Source organism: Wasmannia auropunctata, unplaced genomic scaffold (genome assembly GCF_000956235.1).
Source record: "Wasmannia auropunctata unplaced genomic scaffold, wasmannia.A_1.0 LD335596.1, whole genome shotgun sequence".
NCBI lineage: Eukaryota > Metazoa > Arthropoda > Insecta > Hymenoptera > Formicidae > Wasmannia > Wasmannia auropunctata.
The window spans coordinates 29,532-41,670 of NW_012027294.1; the positions used below are offsets into that span (position 1 = coordinate 29,532).

Here is a 12,139-nt window from a genome sequence, read left to right on the forward strand (position 1 = left end):
TTATTAAGTTAAAGTATTAACTTTAGAAAAAAACTACTTTGTCTATTTATTTGTACCAGTTTATTTTTATACATTTTAGTCATAAAAATAAACTGGTGCAAATATGTAGGCAAAGTATTTTTTTTATTAAGTTGAAGTATTAACTTTATAGAAAAAAAATACTTTGTCTATTTGTACCAGTTAATTTTTATAACTTATTAAATATATAAAGTATTTTTTTTTTATTTAGTTAAAGTATTAACTTTATAGAAAAAAACTACTTTGTCTATTTATTTGTACCAGTTATTTAAAAATAAAGGCACACTAATAGGGACAGTTACCCTGTACGCCTTGATTGAATCAATTCGGGAACCCTCTATGGACACGTCTTTGAATTACGTCCCAACCTTCGCGACATCATCATGGCGTCTGATTGCGGTGCATAATCTGCAGCGCCGCGGAGAAGTCCGTCCGCGAGCAACGTTCGTGTGTTCGCGCCTCGCCTCGGGATTATCGCGCGGTACGTACTGCATACATAACATCATCGCTACGCGCGAATCGCAGGGAGAACGCGGAAGAGTGCGACGACGGCGTAGGTATATATTTTTTTTTTTTAATCCGCGAACGAGAAAGACGCGATCGTCGTGTCCCTTCGCGCTCGACCGCGAATCCCGTCCGCGCGAGCGGGAGACCCGCGAGAGAGATAACCTACAATCGTCTCTCCGCAATCGATAAACGCCGCGACAACGCCGTAGCACAGCCGTTCGTAGCCGTGTTCGAACTGTGTCGACTGCTCGTGGCAGTTTGACAGTTTCGGCCGAACGGCATCTCTCCGGCATCCCCGGCGACTCGTTCCCGGTCCCGGTTGGTGAACGCGCGCGCGCGCGCGCGCGCACATCCGCGCGTTAATTCGCGCCTGTGTGTGGCGGTGCGCCGCCCATCTGTGTGTGTGTGTGTGAGCGTGCGTTTGTGTGTGTGTGTGTGTATCCCGAATCCCGCCGAACCGTGTCCAGCGCGTGGAATGCGCCGCAGTGGTGGCGGTCGAGAGCAGCAGGCGACGTCGTCGTGAAACCGGCCGGGATCGTCTCTCGTTCTCTCCGCGCGCGGCGGCAGGCAAGTGCGCGCGAAGCGGGTGGATTGATGGCACTTGCTATGCGCCACGACGGATCGAGGCACGTAAATGCGCCCGGAATTGGAGCGCGGAGCAGCACGTGAAGTTCCAAGGGCGGTAAGTCGTGAGACCCGCCCCGAATCCCGCGCGCTTCTCTCTTCCCGGAGTCTTCCCTTCCCCCCCCCGTACAGCCCCTCCCCCCCCCTCGGGTCTTCATCCCGCTCCCAAACACGCGCTCCGCTCCGCGATGAGAGACGGTCGGTAACCACTTTAAAAGTGAGACTTCAAGCCGCGGTAAATCTCGCGTTTAAATTAAGATTCTTATATCGAAATAAACACTAGAACGATACGCTGTGACCCATTTTTATAATACGATGTATGGTTAACGAAAAGATTAGGTTAGCTAAAACTTGAAAGTTAACTGAGACCTATTTTCATAATATATATATGGTTAACGAAAAAGTTAGGTTAACTAAAAAACTTGAAAGTTAATTAAAACACACTTTTTCATAAGCTTATAGTCAAATAAACTAAAGGTTACGTGTACATCAATTGGCATCAAGTTAACTTGATAGTTAAGTCTTAATCAAACGTCGTTAAGGCTCATTTTCATAATATATAGTTAACGAAAAAGTTGGGTTAACTAAAACTTAAAAATTAACTAAAACACTTTCATAAGCTTATAGTCAAATAAAATAAACTATAGATTACGTGTACATCAGTTGAGTTGACACCAAGTTAACTTGATGGTTAAGTCCTAATTAAACGTCGTTAAGGCCCATTTTTATAATATATGATAAACGAAAAAGTTAGGTTAACTAAAACTTGAAAATTAACTAAAAACACTTTCATAAGTTTAAGTTAAGTAAAATAAAGGTTACCGTGAACATCAGTTGAGTTGACGTCAAGTTAACTTGATGGTTAAGTCCTAATTAAATGTCGTTAAGGCCAATTTTTATAATATATGATTAACGAAAAAGTTAGGTTAATTAAAACTTGAAAATTAACTAAAAACACTTTTATAAGTTTATAGTCAAATAAACTAAAAGTTACGTCAGTTAAGTTGGCATCAAGTTAACATGATGGTTGAGTCCTAGGCTGCGTTCGCTTTGGAGCTTACAGCGCTCAATAATCATTTCTTATTATTTATTAAATGTTAAACAAGGATAAATAATGCTTATAAGCGCTGCAAATGCCAAACCGAACGCAGCTCTGATCAAAAGTCGTGAAACAATAAATTTTTTGGTAATTTGTAACCTTTAGGTAACCATACATTGTGAAAATGGGCCTTAAACAATAAACTTTTTGGTAATTTTTAACCTTTAAGCGGCGTCTACAATGAGACTTAAAATTTAAGAAAATTGACCAATTATAGTCCGATTATTTATCTCACGTGAAAAGAATAATCCACTGTGATTGGTCAATTTTCTTAACACCTAAGTCTTAAGTCTCATTGTAGACGCCGCTTTAGATAACCATACATTGTGAAAATATATTATGAAAATGGGCCTAAAACTTAAAAGTTAACTAAAACACTTTCATAAGCTTATAGTCAAGTAAACTAAAGATTACGTGTACATCAATTGAAGTTGGCATCAAGTTAACTTGATGATTAACGTCCTAATAAAACGTCTAATTAAACAATACAATTTCTTGGTAATTTTAAACCTTCAGGTAACTATATATTGTGAAAATGGGCCTATGGAAAATTGAACAATTATTCAAGACAACATAAAAAGCCGTGAAAATCGGGAGGTCGAATGTGTTTAAAGGACGTCCTGATTTTTGACTTTGTGTATGATAATTAATTTCGTTGCAACATCACCATCATCGATGACTTATCTTGGAATTTTTCGTTCGCTCGCAATCTCGCGAGAAGAACCGCGCGCGAGGTTCCCTCTCGTCGTGAGATCGTGACCGCAACGCGGTTCTCTCGCCGGCGTACAAGGAGATCGATTCGCGCGCGATCGCCTGCACCGGCAGCGCGAATTTACATATCTATTTTTAAATCGCATTACATAAATTGCACTTCGCCCGTTGAACGTGAGGTTTACGGGCAACCGTACGTGACGTGTCCCGCCCGCGCATAAAAAAAAACCATCGCACGTGCGTATCTCACGAACGCGACGCGATTACGTTTTTCGGCGATTCGGCGTTGCATATAGAAACGCGGGACCGTCCTCGATGCTCCTCCCGCCGCGGCTTTTTGTTTCCTCCCCGGTCCAGTGGTCCATATATTCGTACCCGCTGAAACTGACGCGCTGTTCGCCCCGTTCGTCCGGTTCCGGGTTTTATTTATCTCGCGCGTGATGATAGCATATACACAACGCGCTTGTCCCGCGCGGGGAAATTGGAGGCAGCCCGCACCCGAGAACCAGGGCTAGAGATGTAAATAGAAAAAAGCCAAATAGGTTTTTTCCTAATAAAATTCGTTTTTTTTTTTTAGAAAAAAAATACATAAGTCGTTTTTTCTCAAAAAAACTTGTTTTTTTTTCAGTTATTTAATATTTATATTTTGCTTAATATAAGTTAATTTTTTATGATTTTTTATTTTATAGATAGTATATTTAAATTATCGCCATTTTAACTGTTACGCAGAACGAGAAAGCCAATATATTGATTCTGAAACGCATTTTGAAGCAAAGACTTTAATGAATAATTATAATAAATTCCACTTAAGGAAAAGCTGTTTAGAAAAAGAATTAAAAAGATTCTTTTTTTGTAAAAGTTTAATGTAGATCACATAAAATTAATTATATAATTACTATTTACAATTAATTAATCGTGCTATTGATATGGAATTAGAAAAAAACCAAATTTGTATTTTTTTAATGAAATAAAACACATTTTTTTCTAATGTGTTTTCCTATTAGAAAAAACCCGTTTTTTACATCTCTAATCAGGGGGTCGATTGTATATCTTGAAACGAGGTGAAAATTACAAAAAATGAACAAATTCACTAGATATTGGCCAATAATAAAATTAAAAATATTCTAGTGAATTTGCTCATTTTGTAATTTTCACCTTATTTCGAGATGCACAATTGAGGGCCTGAAATCGCGTGGCGCGCGGGACCGGAATCCAATTTCCCACCCCAATTTTCGTTAAGCTGGCGATCCGGTTGTGATTTAATTTAATGTTAAGCCAACTCGACGCGTCGATGATTGGGTCACAACTGGATCGCGACGGTGCGACGATGCAAGTGATGCAACTAAAGCTGGTTCTACATTAGTTGCATCGCAGCGTCGCAAATGTTGCGATCCAGTCGTGGTCCAATCGAGCTGCAGCTTAACGTTGATTGGATCATAATTGGATCGCAACGTTGCAACTAATGTAGAACCGCCTTAATGTGGAACCAGCTTTAATTTCCAACTGGCGCGCGGACGGAGTTTCGCTCGTCGTCGACGACGAGTCGAAACTTGTCGTCGCTCGTGGCAACCGAACGTGGTGCCATTATGACGCTCGCGCGCGCGCACGCTCGTTATTTGCATTTTCCGATTACGCGCGGTATTTTCGCGCGTACCATCCTGCGTCCTGCGTCGCGTCGCGGTCGGTCCACCGTCCTACACGTTCGTCGCAAAGTCGGATAATAAAAGGCGTGCGCGCAAAAGCGGGAGACACTCACTTCGCAATCGGATATCTTTACTATCGTCCGCAAAGGTAATTCGATATAAAGGTTCGCTGGACTTGCCGGGAATGCAAACTCGTGAACGCGCGAAAAAAGCACGCTCAAGCCGTCGCGTCGTGCTTTTGGTTTGGATTCGCGTGTCTCGTGTGACTCACAGAGACTCGCGTCTGACGGTTCTTCGACATCTGTAAATGAAACGTGAAGACATAAGGTTGAAGAATAAGCTCACTTGTGCGCAATTAAATTACAATAATTAATGAAAACGCGGCCGGTCACGTTTCCCGATAATTTACAAGTAAAAACCCTAATTTTAAATAATAAACAACTTCAATTCTTATTAGGTCATGCTCAGCACAAGTAATAATAAATAAATTATTCCCGGTGAAACAGATATTCTTACTGTTTCTTCTTTATTTGTTTAAAAATAAATATAAAATGTAAAAGAAGATAATAATATTGTTAATAATAGAAATAAAAATTAAGCTATTTTTAATATTATTAAAAGCCGTATAAATAACTGTATCGTTTTATATTTATTTTTCTTATAAATCTTCTTTAAAACATCATTACGAAAAATGAAATTAATTATATTTCTTTTTTTTTTTTAATTTGTATGAATTTATTGCAAGTATAATACTACAGCCTCTCTGAAAAATCGGGAAAAATTGAAGGTACATTAGTATTACAAAAAAAAGTATCACATATTCAATAAGTTACTCGTCGTGATTATAGGAGCCTCTTAACGTTTCTCGAGTTCATTATTTAAGAAAGGTAATCTCTTAAGGGGTTTCACCACCCTTGAGGTTTTAAAATGATACCTTAAGTTTGGGATTTTTTGTGGATAAATGGATAACTCTATTTAAAATCTGCTTAAAGGACATTATTGTATATATATATAAAAAACCAAAAAAATATTTTTTTAATTTTTCTTATGTCCAAAATAGCAGCGTACTGGCCTACATTTGCGGAATCCCTTTTTTTCTATCGGTGTACAGGATTCCAGGCACACAGTTTGGCCTTGAACAAAACATAAAGAATTTTCATTATCTAAATATTAAAAACTGGAGAAGTACGTAGGGATTTTTAAAAATATTAATTTTTCTCAAACTGGCAGCTATTTTACGAGACTTATATTGACAAAAATACGAACTTTTCGTAAAAATAACTGCCATTTCGAGAAAAATCAATATTTTAAAAAATCCCTACGTACTTCTATAGTCTTTAATATATAGATAATGAAAATTCCTTGTGTTTTGTTCAAGATCAAACCGTGTGTCTGGAATCCTGTACACCGATTTCATAAAACAGAAAAAAAGGGATTCCTTAAGTAGGCCATTGCGCCGTCATTTTATACATAAAAAAATAAAAAAATATATTTTTTTAGTTTCTTATATACAACTTCTTATGTACAATTATTTTTACAACAATGTCCTCTAAACAGCTTTTAAATAAAGTTATCTACCCACAAAAAATCCCGAATTTAGGTATCATTTTAAGACCTCAGAGGTAGTGAAATCCCTTAAAATCCGATTAAAATAATTCCTACGTATCTTCTCGTGTTCCTTCCGTAATTATTTACATGTTAATGGGTTTTCTAATTAATTATGTATAATGTATGCGTATATACGTATATGTGCGGGTGGTAACGGCGATGGAGGCCGTTGGGGCCGAGCGTTAAAATACGCGAGCGTGTAAAACGAGCTTGCGGTTTGAAACAAAATACGTAAGGCGGATAAGAAAGACGACTGTCGCGCGTGTAGATGCGAGACGGCGCGGTGTGGCGAGAGCTTCGCGTCGCTTCCGTTCGGTTCGTGACAGAAAAGAGCAAAATCGTGGCATCTCTTTTGCCGCTTCCTCGTCGCTCGTCGAGGACTCGCCGGACGACGACGATCGCGCGAGCGAACCTACGATGTTCGCCGTCCCCTCCTGGGAGGCCGCCGCTTTAAGGTACATCTTTTCGATAAAGGCACCCTTTTCTTTCCTTCGCTTTTGCTCTCAGGAAGCAAAGGAGGTTCGACGACCTCGGATTTTTTTTTTTTTTTTTTTTAAACTATAATTATCGTGTGCCGCAGCTTAGCTGTCGAGTGTCTTTCCAGAAAGACAAACGCGACGTGTCTATTTTCTACATCCGATTAATAATTAAGGACCGAGTTCGTCGACACCTCGCGAAAATTATCGCGCAACGACGATCGACCGAGCGATTCCGCAGCGTCCTCGCGGCGAAGTAGAGAGCACTTGTATATTTCCGCGTGACATCGGTCTATATTCAGGGTTGCCACAAAACTGGTGATCAGGGAAAAGTCAGAGAAATTGAAAACGGTCGTGGAAATCAGGGAAAAGTCAGGGAATTCTACAAAATATTCTGAAAAATTAAAATTCTTGGGCTTTGAAGAAGTTTAATATGCGTTTATCACACTGCACTTGTACAGTTTTGTAAGCTCTCTTTTAAATAGAGGTTAAAATGCTTTACTGAGAGCATTGCAATTTTCAACTTGTCTATTTTTTGTTGGAATTTTAAATTTAAAATTATTTTTTTTTAACTTGTAAGTTTCTTGTGTCACTTGTGAGCAAATTAAAATCGACTTCATATTTTTGCAATTCTTCTTTCAAGTTTGTAAATCTTTGTATAATATAGCAAGTCGGAGATTCCATTAAACAGGATTTAGTTATCAAAAAGAATCTATATTTACATGTTTCTTGTGTTGTTCAAGCAGAGGAAAATAATTGTGCGAATATATGAGAGAACAAAGTAAAAGAATACTATAACAACTTAATAATTAAGTGCAAGCAATGTCAACAACAGCAATTGTAATTTACATTGCTATGTTAAATTGCTCTCTCAACAAAATATTTAAGGGGTAGCACCACTTTGACGTCCTGAAATTTTAGGGAATTTTATTTTTTTAAGAAAATGCGAAGTGTTTATAAAAATCCATTTACACTAATTTATTATACATATATTAAAATAGAAATTGTATTTTTTTTTTTTAGTTGATATATCAAAAAAAGACGGCTTGACAGCTGATGGACGGAAAAATAAGCGGTGGGCACGATAGCTCATCATAGACTTGACTTAGAACAATATGAAACAAAAAAAATTAGTTTTTTTAGTCCAAAAGCTAGTAGAATACGTAGGATTTTTTTGAAATATTGATATCTCGCTTTTCTGTGTAACGAGTAACGCAATTTTTGGTTGAAAATTTACATTTTAGTTTGAATCGATGCCACATTGTTAAAAATGCATATTTTTTAAAACGGCTACGTATTCTATTAGCTTTTGGACTAAAAAAACTATTTTTTTTTTGTTTCATTGTTCTATAATGTCAAGTCTACGATGAGCTATCGTGCCCACCACTTGACCCTCTTTTTTCGAAGCGCTCCCGCCCATCAGCTGTCAAGCCGTCATTTTTTAATATATTAACTAGAAAAAATACAATTTCTACTTTAATATATGTAAAATAAATTAGTGTCAATGGATTTTTATAAACACTTCGCATTTCTTGAAAAAAAATTCCCGAAAAAGCGGCCTTAAATTTCAGGGAATCACGTGGTGTTGTTACCCCTTAAGAGGGACGTCTGGTTTAGGATGCTGAAAAATAGGTGATTTTCGCGAATTTTTTTTAACAAAGAAAAGTAAAGTCGATCTTTCCATAACTGCACGGATACTTTACTGGATACTTATATTATACAAACAAAATTTTTAATTTAAAAAATTGAAGATAATAACGTCATGACAAATAAGTGATTAAAAACGCCTCGCTACTGGAGCTACAAATTGGCGGGCGAAATAGAAAAAACTATTTGACGTATCGACTTCATTTAAAGTTCTTTATTTAAATTATTGTCAACCATCCTAAATGAACTAAGAACATGTTTAAAAAAGTTAATTTAAACAATTTTTATTGCACGAAGAAAGTAAACTTTTTTTTTCTCAAAAGTGTCACTTTTTCTTTAAAGTCCTAAAAGTTTTACAATTTTACACTTTTTAAACATGTTCTTAGTTCATCGACTATACAATTATATGCAAATTAAAAATATTTTTTGTTTGTTTTGTTTCGGACAGAAATTACCGGCTTTATTTCGCCCGCCATTTTATAACTCCAGTATAGCGAGGCATTTTTAATCACTTATTTGCCACGACGTTATTATCTTAAATTCTTTAAATTAAAAATTTTTTTGTATAATATAAGTATCCGTACAGTTATGGAAAAATCGACTTTACTTTTCTTTGTTAAAAAAATTCGCGAAAATCACTTATCTTTCAGCATCCTAAACCAGGCGCCCCCCTTTAACGGTTTCCAAATAGTTTTCAAATCAAACGAACATAAAAAAAAAATTTGTTAACATTATTGAAAGTCATGGGAGGATGATGAAATTTTGGATCTGGAAGTCGGGGAAAAGTCGTGGAATCTTAGAATGAAGAATTTGTGTGGCAACCCCGAATATTTCCCAATCGCGGGCGACGAAGACGCGGAGCCCCGGGGTTATATTCTTGGCGCGGATTTTTCGTGAAACGTTACGCGCCGAAGGCCGTCACATGCGTGCGAGCGATTAGCGTGCGGTTCTATCGTGATCTACGTCAAACTCTTGGCAATCGACCTGCGCTTCCGTGTTTCGCGACCTTTTTATTAAATATCGCGGCGTCCCGCATACAGGTACGGCGGCGAGGAGGCGATCGATCCTCGTTCGAGAACTTCGCCAACGGACACGTGCGAAAAGCGTTGCGGTGTCGCGTGTCCCGTGACTCCCCCCCCCCTCCCTCTCCCGGCCCCTCGCGAAAAGAATGGGCTGTATTTTCGCGGACTCGCTAATACCCTGCATGGCGTGGCGTCACGCAGGCCAGTTCCTGCAGTAGCGCCTGCTCCAGAAGCGAACGTGAACGTTTTTAAGGCCGACCCAATTTCGCTAGATTGTTCGGGGGGGAGGGGGGTAGTAATAAATTGGCAGACGATTCGAGAATCGGAGGGAAACGCGCCAGAATTCTCGACGCCCGATTATATTCTATCATCGAGAGAGAGAGAGAGAGAGAGATTTCTGGAGAAAAATTTTTTCTTTATCGTTTGAAAATAATTTGGCGAGGGTCACTATGACATTTACGCATCGATCAGTGAAGAAATCGCTGGCGATGCAAGTCCATGTTTCAAATTGTGAACATGTACAAAAATAATACGATCAGAGATTAATTTTAGAAACATATTATCTCCTCTCAGACAGATAAAGAGATCGCCTTTAACATATAGAGTTCGGAAAGTCCGATTATTAGCAATATATTACCCGATCTCCAATCAAACGTTTGCACTCTTCCTGACGTCACCCATTTCCGCTTATCGCGACGCGTGTATATTTTCATCTTTCGAGCGCGTTATTAGAAAGAAAATGAGAAAAGTTGACGAGAGAGAGGAATTTGCTCGTATCTAAGAATCGTGTAAACACAGGGAGATTTCTGTAGCGAAAGATTTCCGTCGTGCTACTACTTGATACCAATACTCGCTCTTGAAGGTTGGTACACGTCAAAAGTTATTTAGCTTTCAACTTCAGTTGACAAATACGACAAATCCGAGTGTCTACGCTCGCGAAGGAGGACGTGACAAGCTTACTTCGACTGATAAAAAGCGTCCACAAGTTCGCTGAAGGTGTAACCGAGAGGTCAATCGCTACTAAAAAATGTACATTGATTTTTTTTCCAATTATGGCAATACAATACAGTTTATTGCTTATTGTATTGCTTTCGTGTTGTCAGCAATATTGCACGGAAAAAAAAAACGATTTTGCTGGAAAGTCTAAAGAAATTGTTTTGCTGGATACAGATCTGAAAATACAATTCTTGGACCATCAAAATAATTTTGTTGGAGAGTCAAAAATGATAAGCATTACTGTAAAACGTTCTTATATTCCAGCACAAGTTCAGTTTCGACTTTTCAACAAAATTATTTTGATGATCCAACAAGAATTATTTTCAGCTCTGTATCCAGTAAAATCGTTCTTTCCGTGTGCCATCTATTATCTCATGTATATACTGCCACCTATTACGCAAAATATTGCCAAATATTGCTAATGTATTGTTAGATATGTATTGATAGCGTATTGCTAGTATTGTACTGCCGCAATACATGGCAAAATATATTCCTAAAAAAATGATACACTGATTCCCACAATAATTGACCTCTCGGTTGTAGCTATAAGGTATATCAGTGCCGGGCGTAGAGATGTAAATAGAAAAAAAACCAAATTGTTTTTTTTCCATAAAATACGTTTTTTTTTAAACAAGCCTCGTTTATTTCTCAAAAAAAATTTTTTTTTATCTATCTAATATCTATATTTTGCTTAATATAAGTTAATTTTTTATGATTTTTTTTTATACATAGATTTAAATTATCATTTCAATCTTTACGCAGAGCGAGAAAGCCAATATATTGATTCTGAAACGCATTTTGAAGCAAGAACATCAATAAATAATTATAATAAATTCTACTTAAGGAAGAGCTGTTTAGAAAAAGAATTAAAAAGATTCTTTTGCAAAAGTTAAATGTAGATCACATTAAAATTAATTATATAATTATAAAAATACTATTTACAATTAATTAATTGTGCTGTTGGAATTGGAAAAAAAATCAAATTTGTATTTTTTTTCAATGAAATAAAACGTTTTTTTCTAATATTTTTTCTATTAGAAAAAAAAACTTTTTACATCTCTAACCGGGCGTATTTATCGGTCAAGATGCTTGATGTTTTTAAATTAACTTGGCGCGTTACAGCGTGTGTATGTATGTACGTATCGCGGGCGTTGGTGTGTGTGTGTGTGTGTGTGCATATCCCGTGCACGCAATGCGGGAGTAGGGCGAGTGACCGAATTCGCTATTTAGGCGGGACGCTCCGCTCTCGGCTCTCCACGCTACGCTACGCTGTGCGGTGGTGCGGTGCGGCGTCGCGCACACCGCGTTCCGTCACGCGGCGCAGCGGCAGTCACACACACACACACATACACACACACACACTGCAGCGGGCACAGTCGGGTAGTGGGGCGGCGTGCCGCGAGAGGGTGTCGCGCGAGGCCGCCGAAGAAGACAGGTCAGGGCTGGGGCCCCCAGTCCAGTCAGTCGGTGCGTGCGTTCGTTCGCGTGCGGTGTGTCAGTTGTGCGCTGCTGCTTCTGCCAATCCTCCTCTTTCTCTCTCTCCTCTCCGTTGCTCCCGCGCGCGCGCGCGCGAGCTGCACTCTCTCCTTCTCTTTCTCCTTCCCTCCCTCCCTCCCTCCCTCCCTCTCCCTCATCCTCTCACCTTCCTCTCCTCCGCCAGAGAGGAGGAAGTCGCGCGCGTTCCGCCGAGCGCGGCCGAGTTCCCGGGCAGCGGCTGGAGTCCGGCGAAGCGGAGCAGAGCGGAGCGGCAGCGCGAGCGTGTTCGCTGCGGATTACGTCGCGCGCGCG

General features: G+C 39.0%; 1 protein-coding gene across 3 annotated transcripts in view; it reads left to right on the forward strand.

Moving 5' to 3' along the window:
* Nucleotides 1–334: 334 nt before the first annotated feature.
* Nucleotides 335–12,139, forward strand: part of LOC105456656 (sex-lethal homolog) — a 16,053-nt gene continuing 4,248 nt past the window's right edge. The window contains exon 1 of one of the 3 annotated variants that reach the window (XM_011700857.1): nt 335–575. In XM_011700857.1, coding sequence (XP_011699159.1) covers nt 358–575 — 218 coding nt within the window. In that variant the 5' untranslated portion in view covers nt 335–357. Of the gene's footprint in view, nt 576–942; nt 1,208–12,139 lie in introns of those variants that run through there. The other 2 variants (XM_011700859.1, XM_011700858.1) reach the window with 2 other exon arrangements.